The sequence below is a fragment of the Lemur catta genome, chromosome 11 (genome assembly GCF_020740605.2).
Source record: "Lemur catta isolate mLemCat1 chromosome 11, mLemCat1.pri, whole genome shotgun sequence".
Lineage (NCBI taxonomy): Eukaryota > Metazoa > Chordata > Mammalia > Primates > Lemuridae > Lemur > Lemur catta.
This window is the reverse complement of record NC_059138.1, coordinates 55,087,235-55,107,655: the sequence shown is the minus strand read 5'-3', so window position 1 is coordinate 55,107,655 and position 20,421 is coordinate 55,087,235. Positions and strand designations below refer to the sequence as shown.

Genomic DNA, 20,421 nt, shown 5'->3' with positions numbered 1-20,421 from the left:
CACTATGATTTCTATGGTTGAAGATACATAAAATCTTTAATGTGCTAACCTGATCTAGACATATAATGACTACCTTGAATTCATTACATCTTCAGTAAATATGTAAAGAAATTATGTCTAGTGATACAAATATAAAGCAATTCAGAAACTTTTATTCCGAAATGGTAGTTTTAGAAAAGCCTAAATTGACTTTTTATCTTTCTTTAAATGTATCATAGAGTAGGGTGTGAGGGAGTATCACTTACCTGTTATAAAGTTGACAGGAGATTAAAGGAAGCAGTTAATGTACAAAATGCATATTAATCAAAAACAGTAGCTAAGCTCAAAGTAAAAGGTAAATTAGAATTCAGACTCATTTAAGCCATAAATTCTTTAAACTCATTTGAGTATTACATTGTCAGATCTTTTAGTTTAATGGTTTTTCCTAAAAATGAAAATGAAGAAGTTCATTTTTTATGAAAGACAAGTGTTTAAAGTTATTCAGAATACAATTCAGAGAGAGAAACATGAAATTTGGAAATTATCCATTTGCCAAAGATTTGAAACTATTGGTGCTAATTGCAGAGATGAATGAAGGTGTTTTAAGAAAGACCTTGTGAAAGACTTTAAAACAGAAAATTATTTTAAAAGCCCAAATTATAACATAATAGAATATATGATAAATTATATAATCATATATTACAATAAATCAAAACTCTCATATGTTTCTTATTATTCTCAATAAAAAAGTCCCTAATTCCAAACCAGATTTGTGGTGCTAAAACTAAAAGGCATGAATGTATATATAATCAAAGTTTCAGAGGAAATAAGAATTGTTCCATAAGAAACTAGCATTTTAAATCATGAAGGCACAGCTGCTTAAGTCACAGCTCAGCTTTCTCAATTTGCCCCCACAATTTAACATAATCTGCTACTTGCCCAATATTGGTTTCTATTCAAAATCACTTTGAATGTGATTCTGAATCTGATGAAATGGAAATGATTTGTAATTGCATATAAGACAGACAACTCATCTCATGAAATATACTCACTTTTAAAAGTGTCAATGTTGAAGTACACATATTTCCCCATTCAGGCAGCTATTCTGAGTAGTGTTATAGCACCCAGCTACCCACATCTTTAAAGCTTTGTAATCCAGTAAATTTATAGCACAGATTTGCAATAATAGAATGTCATCCTGATAAGTATGGTCCATAGGGAAAGCACACAGAAGTGAAACCAAACTACTCTCTCCGCCACATTTTCCTCATGTGAAAATTAGTATCTAAGTCCACATCTGAAGGAGTGATAAAAGAATAAAATGTGGTACATACAGGAAAAGACTTGAATGCACGATTGCTATTATAAACTGATAAAGGCTCTCATTTTGAAAAATTTATAACATTCAAATTACCTTTCTATATATTCTTAAGTTTGGTGTATTTTTAATCTGTCTTTATAAACATGTCTCATAAGATTATACATATAATCTATCATATATAGAACTCAGGAGAAAATGTAAATTTTAAAGTAAGGTTATTATTTCAATTATAAATTCAGAGTATGGATATGCTGTGATAGCGCAACTTAGGGGTTAAAAAGGTCTGTAAAAGGGAAAAATGGCTTTGATAGGACAAATCCACCAAACTATAAATACTACTTACTGGTTCTGTGACCTTGGATGCATTCATATTTCTAAGCCTTAATTTTGATATTTGTAAGGTAAGTATAATAGCTATAATAAATAAATATTACACAATCCATATATGAAGCTTAACTAAGTACCTGGTGCTCAGAGCATGTTTAATAAATGTATACAGTTGTTTTTATATAGATGATGCATTATTATCTAGTTAAGGTCAAATGTATTTGAAAGTACTTAACTGTATACACTGTCCCGATTATCTCTTATTTCATTATAGTTTTGAAACAAGAGCTGGTTTTTTTGTGAGTCAACCATAGGAAAAGGATAAAATCTCTGAGCCAAAATGTGTTCTGAAAACATTTATTTTAGTTGCCACTGAAATATAGGTATGGATCATGTGATCACTTTGAATTTTCAAAACCTTAAAAAATGTAATAAAGTCAGCAACCATTAGCCCTTCTAAATATAAGTGGTAAAATCAATTGATGTTTCTGTACAACCATAATTTATATCTCATACATTATCTCAAACTGAAATGACAATACATGTAGTGAATGAGCTTGTTTCTAAACTTAAATTTTAAAGAAAAAATATTTCTTGTCACTTTCTAGATTTTTTTTCTTTGCTTCAATAGAGCATAGTGTGATCTTTTTATTTTCTAGCTATAAATGCTAAGTTAACAGAAACCAAACCCTAATGAATATCTAAATTAAAAACTGAGTATTTTCTAAGATTATGATTGTCAAATAATATAATACTAAAACTAAAATCTATAATTAGGGTTTATGTTTTTAGCATGGATTTTTTTTCTAGCATTAAAAAAATCATCCTGTACAAAATTATAGGTAGTTACAGGGAATAAGTACTATTGTTCAATACCACTGTGGAATGACTATAGTTAACAATAATATATAGTTTCAAATAGCCAGAAGGAGGATATTGAACGTTCCCAACACAAAGAAATGATTAATGTTTGAGCTGAGATATACAGCAATTACCCTGATTTGATTACTATACATTACATGTATCAAAATATCACTATGTACTGTGTATATGTATAATTATGTCAATTAAAAAATAAAATTAAAAAATCATCTTGTTTTAATGTAAACTATTTCACTAACTTCCCACTGTCCTCCTCATGCAGACACAAAATAAGCAAAGGCAGATAATCAGTTATTCCTTTCCTTTTCATTTAGTATCCGACCAAGCAATGGCCACATACTGTCCTTTGGAGTTTAGATGTCTACCGTGCGGGATTCAATTCATTAGTTTATCAAATTCTTTTGTGACCTATCAAACAAAAACTAAACAATTATTAAACCATATACAATTTGCTAAATTGAAATAATAAAGATTCTATATGTTCTGTATGAATAATGTGAGAGATTATGCCAAAAAATGATTTATGAATGTCTTATTTTTCAGACATAATTTGTTTGAATAAAATGATACACTGGTCAAAAATCACACTTAATGATGAGATTTTAAAATTCTCAATGTGGAATTAAGCTAGTGTAAAAGTGGAAAAGCTATACCAGGATATATTTATTACTTTTTATATAATCAATTATTTCATTCAAATATTCTTTAAACAAATATTTATTATTTATACACCCACAACGTAAGTGATATATTTTTAAACAAACAAACAAACACAAAATACATGCACCCAACTTATACTTGAATAGCTCTTTGTGATATCTTTGTGAGCTGTGGGTCACAAGATCACATAGTGCTTTTAAGAAGGACTTACAAAATCACTTTGACAAACTCTTTAAGGTTTTTGTAAAAAGTGTCTCACTTTTTTTGTTTTGATCACATTGTATCACCTTTCTCTGAACTTGATAGCCTTTTTTTTTTTTTTTTTTTTTTTTGAGACAGAGTGTCGCTTTGTTGCCCTGGCTAGAGTGAGTCCCGTGGCGTCAGCCTAGCTCACAGCAACCTCAAACTCCTGGGCTTAAGCGATCCTCCTGCCTCAGCCTCCCGAGTAGCTGGGACTACAGGCATGCGCCACCATGCCTGGCTAATTTTTTCTATATATATTTTAGTTGGCCAGATAATTTCTTTCTATTTTTAGTAGAGACGGGGGCAGGGGGTGGTTGTCTCGCTCTTGCTCAGGCTGGTCTCAAACTCCTGACCTTGAGCGATCCACCCACCTCAGCCTCCCAGAGTGCTAGGATTACAGGCGTGAGCCACCACGCCCGGCCAGCCTTTTAATATTTAACTTAATTCTACTGAACAAGTGGTGGTAAATGTATCTTCAGTCACTTACACTAAAGTTTGCTAATAGTAGTTAGAGGTTAAAATACTTTTCAACCAAGTTTTTTGCCCCTTACTTGTAACTGCATACACTTACATATTTTTCTTTTCTATATTGAGAGCCAGATTAATGTGCCTTACTACATATTTAACATTTAAAAAATTTTATCTATGAGAATGTTTGCTTTTGAAAGCTAGATCTGAAATATTTAAACTTAATTGTAAGCATTAGTTTTTTGAAATGAATTTTGTATCTAACCCAATATTAATTATGAGAATTTTTTTCTACACTATATTTCAATGTAAAAGAAAAGTTAAACTCTTTTTAAAAATTGCCTAACACATGCTACTTCAAGGATGACATACTGTTTAATTATAAAATTAAGATATTTTCCAAAAATACTATATATCCATTCCAGAAATAATATTGCTCAATTTAATAGTTTTGATGTCTCTGGCTTAAATATTTATGTATATGAACATTAAAAAGATAATTTATAAAATGTTAATCTGTATATTGTAACACCAGAAAATGCCTCATTAAGCCAAATTCCCCTTCAATTACTTTTTGAAATCCCCACTGGTTTTATTATTCTAACACCTTTGGTTGTTGACCATTCTTATATTCATAAGATTAAGAAGTTCTGCTATCCGTAGTTCCAAATCCATAGTGGCTGTTCCTCTTGTCTGAGGGTGAGGGGGTGGTCTTAGGAATAAATACAAAATCCACATTGGCTGATGATTTCCATGAATGTGGAAATTGCCTCACTACTCTCCATTACATATGACCCTCTGTTACGCATAATCACAAAACCAAAGGCTCTGATAAAAAGTGAAACTCTCAATTGCCCCTTGTGCTATATAAGTGGCAACAAAAACATTAAAATGATATAAATGAAGTAAAAACATTTCAAGATCTTTTGTATCCAAACAGATACAATTGTATTCCAAATGGAAATCTAAGGAATACCAATGATCTTAAGTAAAAATGAAAGAAATAAAATCTTCCACATTTAGAAATTATATGCTCAGGTATGTATCCAAATATAAACATGTACATATCTATAAAAAATTCACCTATCACTCATTTATATTTTTAAAAAATATTATAACCTCTTCCATAAAGAATAAATACTTAAGGCGTCATATTAATCATTTTCTCCTGTATATAACAACAATTCCTACAAAATCTTGACCTCAGAAAGTGTCATGACATAATGACATGTCAAAAAGTCATTAAAGCCATATGCTGAGGATAAAAGCACAATGAATGCATAGTAATTGATCATGGGTAGCAAGTACTTTTCAGAAAGTATTTAAAGTTCAATGTGAACAACACTGAAGAGAAAACATATAAATCATTAGAAATTTCTTCATACTGAAATAAAATCTCTCTCCTGTAACATCACGTCACTGTAAGTGTTGTCAGTACCAAGATGGCTGCCACAGTTAAAAAGAATACCTATTCCGTTTTCCAGAGTTCACTCATTCAAATGCTTTACAATTGTTACTATGTCTTCTTTAAATTTTCTATTTTTAAAGCAAAGGGTTGTAGAATCATTTAACTTTTACATATAGAATGAAAAATGTTTATACCTCTCCCTCTCCTGGTCAATCTTTCCTAAATAGTCTCATGTTTACAGAGTTCTTCTTAAGTTGTGTATGCAATATAAAATATATTATACTTTCGTATAACATTAATCTGTCCATTATCTGTCTACCCATTCTTCTAGTCACCTGTCCATCCAACTAGTTATTGATCCCTACTGTGGTAGGCAGCCTCTAAGAGGGACCCATGTGATACCTTACTCCTGATATTCATGTCTTATGTAGTTCTCCACCCGTGAGTGTGGGCTGGACAGATCGACCCACTTTCATCAAATAAAATACAGGACTGATAGTATTTCAATTCAGATTTTAGGTTATAAAAAGACGGCAGATTCCATCTTGGACTCTCTCTAGAGAAGCCAGTTTCCATGTTGTGAGGCACCCCTGTAGAGAAGCCTATATGAGTTAGCTGGGAAGCAGATCATACAAAACAAGAGGTAATAAAAGTTTGTTGTTTCAGGTCACTAAATTTTAGAGTAATAGGCTATGCAACAATAGGTATACCAACTATGCCAGTGGCAAACAAGGCAAGGTCCTGCTTACAGCTGTAGACTAAAGAAAACATGACTTTCCAAAATTTATATTACAAATCCATGTTTGAATAAGAAAAAGGTCCAGATGCAGAGAATTTTATATAAGTTTTTATAAACAGTCAATAATGAAATATATAATACTTCCAGTTTTTAGCTATTATGAATAAAGCTCCTAGGAACACACAAGTATGAGTCTTTATATAGACAGGTGTTTTTATTGCTCTTGAGTAAATAGCTAGGTGTAGAATTGCTGGCTGATATAATAAGTGTACTTTTAACTTTACAAAAACCAGACACACTGTCTGCAAAGTGGCTGTGCTATTTTGCATTCCCATCAACAATGAATAAATGTTAAAGTTGGTGCACATGCTTGTCAGTCTTTTAAATTTCAGCCTTTGTAATAGGTGTGTAGTAGTACCTTATTGTGGATTTCATTTGCATTCCTTAACAATTAATGATGTTGAATAGCATTTCATGTGCTTATCTATATACCTTCTTTGGTGAATTGTCTCTTTAAGTGATTTGCACATTCTTACTAAGGTTGAAGTAAAACCCCATTATAAAGTTATTATAATAACCTTATTGAATTATAAGAGTTCTTCATATCTCCTAAATAACAGTCCTTTATCAGAAAGCCCCTTGAGTAGCTAGGACTACAGACATGACCCACCATGTGGGCTAATGTTTTAATTATTTTACAGAGATGGGGTCTTACTGTGTTGCCCAGGCTGGTCTCAAACTCCTGGCCTCAAGCAATCCTACCTTGGCCTCACAAAGTGCTGGGATTACACGTATGAGCCACTGTGCCTGGTCCCTGGCTGATTCTTTAAAACAATATGTAGATTCAAAAAATGTACTTATATTCAAATCATTCAGTACTAAATAATATATATCATTGAATATGTGTATAAGCATTTGAATGTATTGTATAACTGGTTTTGTTAAAAGGATTTGGGACCTAATTTATATTTATTGAGGCCATAACTAGAAATTCTACCTTCCTAGCAGTTCTTACTGTATTAGCAATAAGAAACATTCACACAGATCAGTAATTACCCATTCTGATTCACACTGTACATTCACTTGTCTTCATATCTTTCTAGAATTCCAGGATATCTAATTTAAAATTCCATTTACATTGGAATGGAATCTAAATTATAATAAAGAAGGAAAAATGAAAAACTAAAGACAAGTTTTTAGTAGCCACATAAAACTGTCATTGTAATTACATATATTTATATTTATATTTATAGGTTAAACTATAGACCATTAAAATTCAACAAAATATAAAGTAACCAAATTGTATATATACAAAAGCACATATTTACCTGACAATGCCCTGAGTGTTTCTGAGAACGGAGGCAGCAAAATTCTGGGTGACACCCACCATGTTGACTCCATCCACTTCCACAATCTGGTCATTGACGTGAATTCTTTAGGAAGAAAACAAATTACCTACAATTAATTTATCTGATAATGTATTATCATTTATAATAAAAGAATTGACAAAATACTTGATATTTAAGATATTCTTATTGATCCAAAATTTGTCTTTTATATATAGGCAGGCCTCTGTACCCACGGGTTCCATACCCATGGATTCAACCAATTATGGATCTAAAATATTCAGGAAAAAAATAAAAGATAACACAATAATCAAAAAGTACAGATTGAAAAAGCAATACAACATAACAATTATTTATTTAGCATTTACAGTGTATTAGGTATTACAAGTAATCTAGAGATGATTTAAAGTATACAAAAGGATGTGCTTAGATGATATGTAAATACTACCTCATTTTGTAAAAGGGACTTGAGCATCCACAGATTTTGGTATCCACAAGGGTCCTTACACCAATCTCCTGTGTATACCAAGGAATGACTGTACAAGCTCCAGATCTCAGTCAAGTGCTTAATGTTTTAAAAAGGCTATTTAAAAGAATAAATGAGTAACACTAAATGGAGAGAGTCAGTTTACCAAACATCTATATTCCTATCACAAAAAACTGATAATTGTGAATGTATGACATATTTACATCATTTTATGTCCTTAATTAATTGCTGTATATAAAACATCACAGATTCAGCTGAAATATCCTTTGGGTCTAAAACCTAGTCTCTCATCACACCTGTCATACCTAAGGAAACATATCACAAGGAACTGCAGGGAATCCTTCCTATTTAAGTTGTACACTCCAAATATGCAATGCTTGTGTGTATATGTGTTTGTGTGTACATGTGTGTACATTTACTTATACTTATGAACAGTATACAGTATTAATATTGTTTAGTGGATATTACTTTTAAATTTATATATATATGTTTTGTACACACCATTTTTTATTCCTCATAATAAAATATTTCAAACATGGAAAAATATAGTATAAATAAATAATAAACTCTCATTTACTCAACACCCAATTTTATCAAATCTTAGAACTGTGCTATATGTGTGTCATATTTTTTCCAGAGAAATACATTACAGAAAAGTTGAAACTCCTTTATTATTTGTCCCTAATTTTATTACCTTCATTGCTTCCACAGAGGTAGCTACCATACTAATTGCAGTGCTTAAACATTCTATTGATTGTTTTGAAATAGAAACAACATGTATGTGTGAATAGGCACAACATGAATACATTTGTATGTTTTCAAAAATTATGAAGTATACCTCTCTTTTTACAACTTAGTTCACTTCACTCAACAATATATTTGAGATTTATCCATGGCTTTATTAAATGTAATAATAGCTAATCCATTTTAATAAGCATATAGTATTATCTTTTATAAAGATACCAAAATATATTTATTTATTGTTTTGCAGATGGACAACAGTGTTGTTTTCAATTTTAGCTATTATAAACACTGCTATAATAACCAACTTCATACATGCCTTCTTACACATGAATGAGTTTCTCCAGTATATGTGCCTAGAAATGAAATTCCCAAGTCAAATGCAGGCAATTTCAACTTTATTGGACATTAACAAATCTCCACATTCTCAGGATGCTCAGATCCTTTAAGTACTGCCAATCATGTAGGTGGAAAATGATATCACAATGTAATTTTAATTGCATTTCTCTGATTACTAGTGTGGGTGAACACTTTTTCATATGTTTATAAGTCATCTGTTTACTTCCACAAACTGTCAGATCATTTCCTTTACCTATTTGTTGTTGCTGGGTTGAGTGTCTTTTTACTTATTGATTTATAAAAGACGTCTTTATATATCCTGTATATGAATACCTTCTCAAACATGTTGCAAATACCTTCATCAAATCTACATATGTCTTTTTACATTTCTTTGAAATATGGTGGTTTTGCAAAAAATTATTTTTAAAAATATGATCACATCACTAAGTAGATATTTTTGTGTTTTGTTTATGGAATCACTTTCTGCCCAAAGATTATAAAAATATTCTATATTTACTTCTAATTGTTTAAACATTCTGCTTCTCCGCATTTAGGTAATTATTCACTTGGGAATTATTTTTTATGATAATATATGTTAGCAATCTATTTTTTCTAAGTATATAAACAATTGGCCTAACAACATTTAATAAAGAGTTCAGGCCGGGCGCGGTGGCTCACGCCTGTAATCCTAGCTCTGGGAGGCCGAGGCGGGTGGATCGCTCGAGGTCAGGAGTTCGAGACCAGCCTGAGCAAGAGTGAGACCCCGTCTCTACTAAAAATAGAAAGAAATTATCTGGCCAACTAAAAATATATATACAAAAAAATTAGCCGGGCATGGTGGCTCATGCCTGTAGTCCCAGCTACTCGGGAGGCTGAGGCAGTAGGATCGCTTAAGCCCAGGAGTCTGAGGTTGCTGTGAGCTAGGCTGATGCCACGGCACTCACTCTAGCCCGGGCAACAAAGTGACACTCTGTCTCAAAAAAAAAAAAAAAAAAAGAGTTCATTTTTCCCCACTGATTTGTAGTACTATCTCAAGTTCTCAAATATACATTGACATGTTTCTGGGTTCTCTATAGGTTCTATGTGTTCTCTATCCCTTCATTAATACTATATTGTCTTAGGCTTTGTAACTATTAATAGTTTTCACATTTCACAGGAAATTCCCCTAAAATGGTTCATTACCTCCAAATATGCCTGAGTTATTCTTGAACCTTTGCTCTTCCTAATTAATTTTGGGTTTATCTGCCAAGTAATATGAAAACACTTATTGGGGTGTTAATGAAATTAGACTGATTTTAAAGATTACCTTGCAGAGAACTGACAACTTTATCATACTGACTCTTCCCATGAATGAAAATTGACGGCTACTGTAAGCATCTCTGGGAATTGTGGTGTAAATCATATTTTGCTGCCAAGTGTTAAGTAAAGTTAGTCAAAGCTTGAAAATAAGACTAAAAGTAGGGCAACATATTTTTTCCATGTCATATGGGTACATTAGTTAACAAACTCACCTAAGGATAATAAAGGGGAATGTACTTTATTTGATACAACTATTTAATATTGATTAAAGGTCCTAGGCATAGTAAAACTCTTTAGTACTTTGCAGATTTTTGACCTGAATAAATTCATATACTTTTTAACTATTAGAAAAGATAATCCCAGATAATGGTTTATTGCCATATAGAATATTAACCAGTTTTGTAATCTAACTTTGCTATGTTATTCTGACATTACTGTATTAACTTGCTGTTAAATATCTAGTTTCTAAAATGCTCTTTGAACCACATGTATAATATCATCGCACTAGATCTCTAATTAGGGAGCTGAATAAAATCTTCAATATATTTTCTGTTTATATTTATGAAAGTCATTTTTTTAATTCTTTGAATATTAGCCTTTCATAATTTTGGAGGATCCAATGAAATGGCCAAGTAGATTCACAAAGCCAACCAAACTGTGTTAGCACAGAGACACAAAAAGACAAAAAAAAAAAAAATAACAGATGCTGGTGAGGATGTGGAGAAAAGGGAATTCTTACATGCTGCTGACAGGGATGTAAATTAATACAGTTCTTATGAAAAACAGTAAAGAGATTTCTGAACAAGCTAAAAATAGAACTATCGTATGATCCAGTAATCCCACTACTGGGTATTTATCCAGAGGAAAGAAAGTCAATCTATCAAAAGCATACCTGCATTTACATGTTTACTGCAGCACTATTCACAATAGCAAAGATATAGAATCAACCTAAGTTTCTACCAACAGATGCATGGATGAAGAAAATGTGGTATGTGTAAACAATGGAATGCTATTTGGCCATAAATAAGAATGACATCATGTCATTTTCAGCAATGTGGAGGAAACTGGAGGTAGTTATGTTAAGTGAAATAAGCCAGGCAAAGACAGAAAATATCACAGGTTCTCATTCATATGTGGACGCTAAAGAAGTTGATCTCATTAAGGTAGAGAATAGAATGATAGATAAGAGACTGAGAAGGGTGTGTGGGTGGGAGGGAAGATGAAGAGAGGTTGGTTAAGGGATATAAACATATAGTTAGATACAGAGAATAAGTTCCAATGTTTGATAGCAGAATAGAGTGACTATAGTTAATAACAATATATTGTATATTTCAAAATAGCTAGAAAAGAGGATTTGAAATGTTTCCAACACATAGAAATGATACATACTTGAGGTAGTAGATATCCTAAATATTTTGACTTGATCATTACATGTTCTATGCACGTAACAAAGCATCACGTTTACCCCATAAATAGGTACAAATATTATGTATCAATGAAAATTTTTTAAAATAAAAATAAAAGAGAATCTTTGAATAAATAGATTTTAATAATTTTGTATAAAACATTCATCTATTATTTTTTCTTCAATCTGTTTCTGCTAAACCCTTTTCATGTTTATTTCCATCTCTTAAACATTAATGTGGTTGGTCTGAGCCACTAATAAGCTATATTCACTGGAGACAGCATCACGAATGAAAAGATGAAGGCACTCTTCTGTCTTACCCCACCTTACAACCAGTAACTGTAGGTGATCTCCTCTAAAGATCTGGCATCTGATTCTTTCCCTGCACCCTTGATACGTGGGTACCATTTTGAGATCTGATATAGCTAGTAAGGACACTTCGACAATATTGACTCTTCTAATCCATGAACACAAGATATCTTTCAATTTATTCATGTCTTCAATTTCTTTCATCAATGTTTTATAGTTTTCAGTGTACAGAGCTTTTCACCTCCTTCATTAAATTTATTCCTATGTGTTTTATGCTTTTTGATGCTATTGTAACTGAGAGTGTTTTCATCTTTTTTGGATAGTTCACTGTAAGTGTATCAAATGCAGCTAATGTTTACAAGTTGATTTTATATGCTGCAACTTCGCTCAAAGTGTTTATTATTTCTAACGGATTTTTGGTGGAGTCTTCAGGGTTTTCAAATAGGGACAATTTTACTTCTTCCTTTCTGATTTAGATGCCTTTTATTTCTTTTTCTTGCCTGTCAGACTAGGACTTCCAGTACTATGCTGATAAGTGGTGAGAGTGGGTATCTGAATCTTGTTTCTGATCTTAGAGGAAAAGTTTACAACTTTTCACCATTGAGTATGATGTTATCTGTGGGCTTGTTATAGACAGCTTTTATTGTGTTGAGGTACATTCCATTATGGAAAGCAGTGTAGAGATTCCTCGAAAAATAAAAATAGAACTACCATATGATCCAGCAATCCCACTTCTGGGACTATATCCAAAGGAAATAAAATCACTATTTTGAATCACTATTTCCCATATTCATTGCAGGATTACTCACAGTAGCCAAGATATGGAAACAACCTAAGTATCTGCTGATGGATGAATGGATAAAGAAAATGTGATTTTATACACACACACACATGCACACACAGAAACATTTTTCAGCCTGAATAAAGAAGGAAATCCTGCTATTTGTGACAACATGGATGAATTTGGAGGACAATATGCTAGTGAAATAAGCAAGACTGAAAAAGACAAATACTGTGTGATCTCACTTATATATGGAATCTCGAAAAGTCAAACTCAAGGGAGCAGAGAGTAGAAGGCTGGTTACCATGGTTTGGGGGTTGGAGGAAATGGGATGACATTGGTCCAAGAGCAGAAACTTTCAGTTATAAGTAAGTTCTGGAGAACTAGTTTACAGCCCAGTGACTATAGTTAATAATAATGTATTGTGTACTTGCAATGCACTATGAAAATAGACTTCAAGTGTTCTCACCACACAAGAAATTAACTATGTGAGGTGACAGGTAGGTTAATTAACTTTACTGAGGCAATCATTTCACAATAATACCTCAATTATTATATTATATGAATTATAATTTATCAATTATACCTCAATCATGCTGGAAAGTAATAAAAATAAATTAAAAATTAAAAAAAGACTTGGGATAGGGAATGGAACTAGGAAATGTCATAAGATATTAGCTAACTAATGTGATCAGACCTGCCCTTATCAGACCTGCCAGGTAATAATGAATTAGCTCATAGACACTACTAAGCCAGGAATCTTTTTTTACAGGGTCCTCTGCCAGGAGCCTCATAAAGAGGAAAATTCAATATTAGGATTTAGGCACTAATAGGTAGGTGGGGTGAATACTGATAAAATCACCACTAACATCCTTCTAACCAAAATAATAATGTTTGCCTTAGAAATACCCTAAAGCACAGTTCCTCAAAGTGTGGTGCTCCAACCATCGACATCAGAATCACCTGGGGTACTCGTTTAAAATGCAAATATATGAGCCCCACTCTAAGAGCAGATCCCACAAATCTGTATTGTAGTATGCATCTTAGTTGATTCTTATTCAGACTAAAGTCTGAGATCTATGGTCCTAAGATATCTAAGAGGTTTTAATTAGGAAAAGGGGAAAAATATCTTTTAGCAGGGCAGAGTAGTCAGGCAGCTACTGAATGCCAGCCAAGACTGAAACAGACAAAGGAAAACCAGAGATAATACTTGGAAATCACAGACGACACTGGAAAGCTAAGCAACAAAAATGAAGATACGACAATTCATTAGAGACTAGTACCAAAAAGCCAGAGTGACCAGAGCTGTACATTGGAAACACTCAGGCAACTATATAAAATACAGGTGCCTTGGCCTAACCCTAATGCGCTGAATCTAAATTCAGGAAAGAGGGCCAAGGCCTAAATCCTTAGAGAATTCCTTGAGATATTCAGGGATACTCCATAGCTAAAAAGAAGTCTTACAGAAGATGCCTCTGCTCCTAAATTCATTCTACATAGGGCTGTTAGTATGAAATACTAAATAAAAATTAAATAATTAGATAGGAAAAAAGAAATGATTATAAAGGACAGATACATAATGTATATTAAAAACACATAATACATTCAAAATGCATATGAAGACATAATTATAATATCAGCTTTATCTCTTTATACATATCTCCTAACAAACTACACTGGTTTAGGTCCATATTGTTTCGCAATGGTACTGTTGTAAAACTTCCTGTAACTTGTTTCATTACCTTTGGCCCTATGTGTTCCTCAAATGTATTCTGCATATCACTCATTAAAAAATTAATCTTGTCCACATAATAATACCTTATATTTATGGCCAACTGATTCTTGACAAGGGTGCCAAGACCGTTCAATGCAGAAAGACTGGTCTTTTCAACAAGTGGTGATGGTAAAGTGAATATTCACATGGAAAAGAATAAAGATAGATGGCTTCCTCACACCCCATACAAAAGTAACTAAAATGGTTTATAGACCTAAATATAAGAGCTAAAACTACAAAACTCTTAGAAAAAAATGAATGAGTAAATCTTTATGACCTCAGATTAGGTAATGCCTTCTTAGCCATGATATCAAAGTACAAGCAACAAAAGAAAAACTAGATACACTGGAGTTCATTAAAAGTAAAATGTTTTGTGCTTCCAAGGAAGCCATCAAGAAAGTAAAAGGACAACTTATAGATTAGAAGGAAATGTTTATATATCATATTATCAGATAACTGATAAGGGGTTTGTATCTGGAATACTGCAAAGAGCTCTTATAACTCATTAATAAAAGATAACTCAATTTAAAAATGGGCAAAGGATATGACTAGGCATTTCTCCAATGAAGATTTAAAAATGGCCAAAAAGTACATGAAAAAAATGCCCATGATCATTAGCTACAAGGGAAATGCAAATTAAAATCAAAATGATATACTTCTTCACACCCACTCAGATGGTGATGATCAAAAAGACAGAGATAATAACAAGTGTTCATGAGGATGTAGAGAAATTGGACCCCTCATACACCTCCAGCGAATATGCATAATGAGGCAGCTGCTCTAGAAAACATTCTGGTGATTACTCAAAAGGTTAAACATAGAATTATTATATGACTCAGAAATTCTGATCCTAGGTATAAGAGAAATGAAAATATGCTCACACAAAAACTAGTATATGAATGCTCATAAGCAGCCTTATTCATAACAGCCAAAAGTGAAAAAACCCAAATATCCATCACTTGATATCAAAATGAATAAACAAAATGTGGTTATTATCCATTCAATGAAATATTATTTGGCAATGAAAAGGAATTAGGTACTGATAAATGCTACAGCAGGGATGAACATGGTTCCTTTTTCAGGTGGTAAAAACGTTCTAAAATTAATTGTGGTGATGATTACATAACTCTTGGGTATTCAAAAAACCATTGAATTATACACTTTAATTAAGTAAATTATATGGTGAATTATATCTCAACAAAGGTGTTAAAAAACTAATCTTAGAGAACAATTTTATCTGAAACACCACCAGCTTCATCATTACAATAAAATATATCTCTAATCACTTAACCTGGCTTTCAAGTTTCTTCAGCATTGGGTTTTGACCTAATTCTGACATCTGAATCCCACATTATCATTCCTGACATTTAAACTTTAATGATCTATGCCTCATCTGCTTTCACCTCACCCTATTTCACCATGCACAAGACTGGATTACTTTACCCATAGAAAACAGGAATATTGCTCAAGTTCGAGAATTTTATTAGCTATTGTGGTGAGTTCATTATAATTAATGAATTATAATAGATTAAATATGAATTAGTGCAATAAATATTATAGTGGATTAACAATTCTCACACATAGCATATCTCTCCCTTTCTCCCACTTGATCCATATGGTTAAAGAGATAGAACTTCTGTTTTCCCAACAGAGCAGGTCTGGGATCACTTTCTTCCTTTGTCAATTACTCTTCCCAGAAATTTAGAAATGCATAGTCCTCTCTAGTTCTATCTTACTCTCCACTCCCCTATGGTGGGAAAATGAATAGAGCTACAACCACACACCTCTACCTTTATTCCATCTTTTCCTTCTAGAAAGTAATGAAAGCATTGGGTTCACTTGGAGCTGCTTAGCCATCTCTCATGTTTTCTTCCAATATAGCCTCTTTCTACTTTCTCTAGCTCTAAGTAGTAAGGGTTTTTATAGCACTGTGGTGGTGATACTAAAGACTTGCTTTAGAGGAAAAAAACAATGAAGTCCTTCTGCCAATTCCAGACTCACCTAGCTTACTCTGCCAGATTAAATTTACTGATAATGAGATCGGGAGTCAAAGCTTCTTGTTAATTCATTTTTATATTTTCTTTTATGTAATATACATGTAACAATAAACTGTAGCTCCCACAAAAGGGAATAAGAAAGGGTTTGAAATTCTTTCATCATTCTAGCTGCCAAGCCATATCTCAGTAAGGTGGCATCCTTTCCAGAAAGGTATGTTTTTCAAGTTGGCAAGAAAGTATCATATGGGTTAGCAGTGTCCCTACCTTACTGGGTAGGATAGTCTAGGGCACTGGTTCCCAAAACTGCCTAAGTACCACAGAATAATATGAAGCAACTTTGAAAATTAAAGATTCCCAGAGTTGCACCTCCTGTTAGATTCTCATTCAGAAGACATGAGGTAAAGCATAAGATAGACAAGATGAAGTTGCCATTCACATGCAAGTCTTTATGTAGGCATATATTTTCATTTCTATTGGGAAATACCTTGGGGTGGAATTGCTGGCTTTAAATGTTAAGTGTATGTTTGACTTTAAAAGAACTGCCGAATTGTTTTCCTAAGTGGGAGTAAAATTTTGCATTTCTACCAGTCATGAGGGGGTGTTTCATTTCTCTACATCCCTGTCGACCCTTAATATTGTCAGTGTTATTATCTTTAGCCATTCTACTAGGTGTGTAGTGATAGCTCATTACAGTTTTAATTTGCATTGCTCTCATGACTAATGATGTTAAATGTATTTTCATATGCTATTGGCCAGTCATACATTTTCTGCTTTGAAATGTCTCTTGAATCTTTTGTCCATACTTTAAAAATTGGGTTGTCATTCCTATTGTTGAGTTATAAGTGTTCTTATATCCTAGATACAAGTCCTTACATGTATGCTTGCAAATATTTTTTCCTTGTTTATAGTTTTTTCATTTTTTAACTGAATCTCTCAAAGAACAAAAGTTTTTATTTTAATGAAGTTCAATTTATCAGTTTTTTCTTTGATGATGGTTTGTGCTTTGTGCCCTGTTTCAGAAATCTTTGCTTAATATCAGATTACAGAGATTTTTACCTATGTATTCTTTCAGAGGTTTTATAGTATTAGCACTTTGTATAGATATACAATTAATTTTGAATTAACTTTGTATATGGTGTGAAGTAAGGTTTAAAGTTTAGTTTTTCAGTTTTCCATAAGAGTATCTAATTGTTCAGGCACTTTGCTGGAAAGACTATACTTTTCCCCATTGAATTGTCCACTTTTATTGAAAATCAGCTGAGTCTATATCTTGATCTATTCCTGAGTTTTTATTCTATTTCACTGATCTATATTTTTATTTTTATACCAATGTCTCACTGCCTTGATTATTGAAGCTTTATAGTCAGTCTTGAAAAATCAGATAAGGTCAGTATTCTGACTTCGTTCTTCTTTTTTGGAATTGCTATTCTAGGTCCTTTGCATTACTATATGCATTTTAGAACCAGCTTGTCAATTTCTACAAAAAAAAAAAGCCTTCTAGAATTTTGATTGGGATTTCTTTGAATCTACAGATGAATATGCGTCCATTTAAAATCTTAAAACCACTGAGTCTGTGTTCTGTAAATATTGTGTATGTCTCCATTTATTTACCTGCCAAATATCATAGTACCATCAACCCCTTATTTCATCTCAACGTTTTTCAATTTTATCTGACAACATCCACACATTAACTAAAAGCTTTAATTAAGGTAGGCAAGCCATACCCTGAAAAAGCTTGTATCTTCTACAAAACTTTGCCCATAAATCCCTTCTTTACCTCTTAAAAGCCTTCTCTTGGAGGTCCCACTCAAATGTTAACTTCTCTTTGACAGGTTATCTGCTTAGCCAAGCAGATCTTGTCTATCCTTTGAACCTCTCCTGTGTAATTTTATACCTCCACCTGATATTACATGTTATCAGATATTGTTTGATATTTCTTGATGTATAAGGTCTTCATAAGCAGACTGCAAACTTCTTGGGTCTTGTATCTAAGCCCAGGGCAATGAATATGTATTGCTAATCCTATTAAACCATTTTGGGAAAAGAAGGAAAAGAAAGAATTCCTTTTATGTGTAGCTTTATTTTCTGGTTGGGACAAAAGTTAGGATGGCCAATATTAGGATAGCATTTCTAACTCACTATTGTTGATGAGACTTTAAAAAAGCAAATATCCTGCTTAGTTTTCTCACTATCATTCTGTTTATGCCACTCCCTTTCTTGTAATAGTATCTTCTCTTGGCCAGCAATCATTTAAAATTTTGTTTTCTCAAAGATTATCTAGAAAACATCTTTCTTGATTAAATGTTATATAATTTTAATACCGTTTTTAAACTTTACATCTTTGTACATGTGTATATGTAACTTGTATCATATGATTTAATATTTACTTGTGTTGCTTTATAAAAGTTATTTTGTTGTGTAGAGATGTGTTAGGGGCAGGAAAGTTGTGTTCTGAATTGATTCTAGACTACTTTAATGGCCAAAATTATGCCTTTTATTTCTTCTTGACTTTTACATAAAATAAATATTATGCTATGGAAATAATATGAGCTCAATACATTTTTTGATAGTGACAATTCATCGATGTTTTCAGATGACCAATAACTGTGACTATATATGAAAGGCAAATCTGCAAAGCAACTTTCATGACAGTACAAGTTGGCTAACTTACCAATACCTATGGAAGACAAAAGCAAGAAGAAATCCTCTATCTTTCAAATATTTAATTTAAAATATACTTTGTATTTTGAAAAACCAAATTAAAGTTGAACTATAGAATTTGAAAGATGAACAGATCTGGCTTTCTGGGAAAAAAAAAAAGAGTAAAACTGAAAGCTCAAACTTTCAAAAGGAAAAACGGTCATTATCATACTTCCATGAAGTAAAAGGCCAATAAGGTGACTTTAATCAGGCAGGAGCATTTGAGAAGGCAGATGTTTTTGTAAAAGACAAAGTTTAAGGATGAGTAATAGGAGTACTAAAGAGAAGCTAGAAAGCTCTAAAAAGTTTAAAAAAAAAACACAAATATGTACTGAGCTAGCATTTACTGGGGAGAAACATAAAAGCAAAACACAGGTTTGTACATTGTCAACAGAATGATCAGAAGTGAAAGACATCTAAGGTGATGATTGCCTTAATGGGCAAGAACAAAGAAAGAATAAACTAGGTCAAATAAGTTTCTGAAGATAAGCATCCTTGTCAGAATGATATCAATAAAAAGTGATTAAACAAGTACACTTGAACGGACTAAGTGCTCTAATTAGAAGAAAGATAGCAAAAGTGCTGCAAAAATATAAGTACAGAAAATAATATGCTTGCTTCATTGATTTGATTGATCCATTCACTCAGTAATTCAGCAAAAGTGATTTGATCCTGACTACATTCCAAGGACAGGGAGAGTTATTGGTATACAAATTTGAATAAAGTAGGATCCCTGTTTGAGAATACCATACACATACACACATATATACATACATATATATGTATATATGCATATATAGGAGATGTGTGTGTTTTATGGATTAGAGACACATGAGTATGATAAGCTAAACCAAACATAACAGTAAGTGTCCCAAGTAAGGAATGAATAAAATAAGTTGATGTTAAGAGGAGGGGGCTTTTGACTCTTTAAAGTGAAGGTCAAATGCAACAAGAGCAAAGAAAAAACTAAGAATAGATGGATTTACAACGAAGTTACAGTGTTTTTCCAAGTAACCCAAGAAAATCACCAGCCCTAAATGTATAATGCTGTTTTTAAAAAAAATGGCTGTTAACGTGACCCTGACAAAGACTACAGATTATTGGAAATTACCTTTAGGAAAAGTGAAAGAACAAACATGAAAAACTAAAGTCATGAGGAAATTTGCCAGAAAAAAAAATTGATTCCTAGAAATGGAATTACTCCACTACAAATGGG

The 20,421-nt window shown here is 32.4% G+C and overlaps 1 protein-coding gene across 1 annotated transcript in view; it reads right to left on the bottom strand.

Moving 5' to 3' along the window:
- The window catches only part of LOC123646979 (neurabin-1-like), a 180,004-nt gene that overhangs the window by 4,086 nt on the left and 155,497 nt on the right, over positions 1–20,421 (bottom strand). Inside the window, exon 5 of the mRNA XM_045564150.1 lies at positions 7,356–7,460. Within this exon, the coding sequence (XP_045420106.1) occupies positions 7,356–7,460 (105 nt within the window). The remainder of the gene's footprint in view (positions 1–7,355; positions 7,461–20,421) is intronic.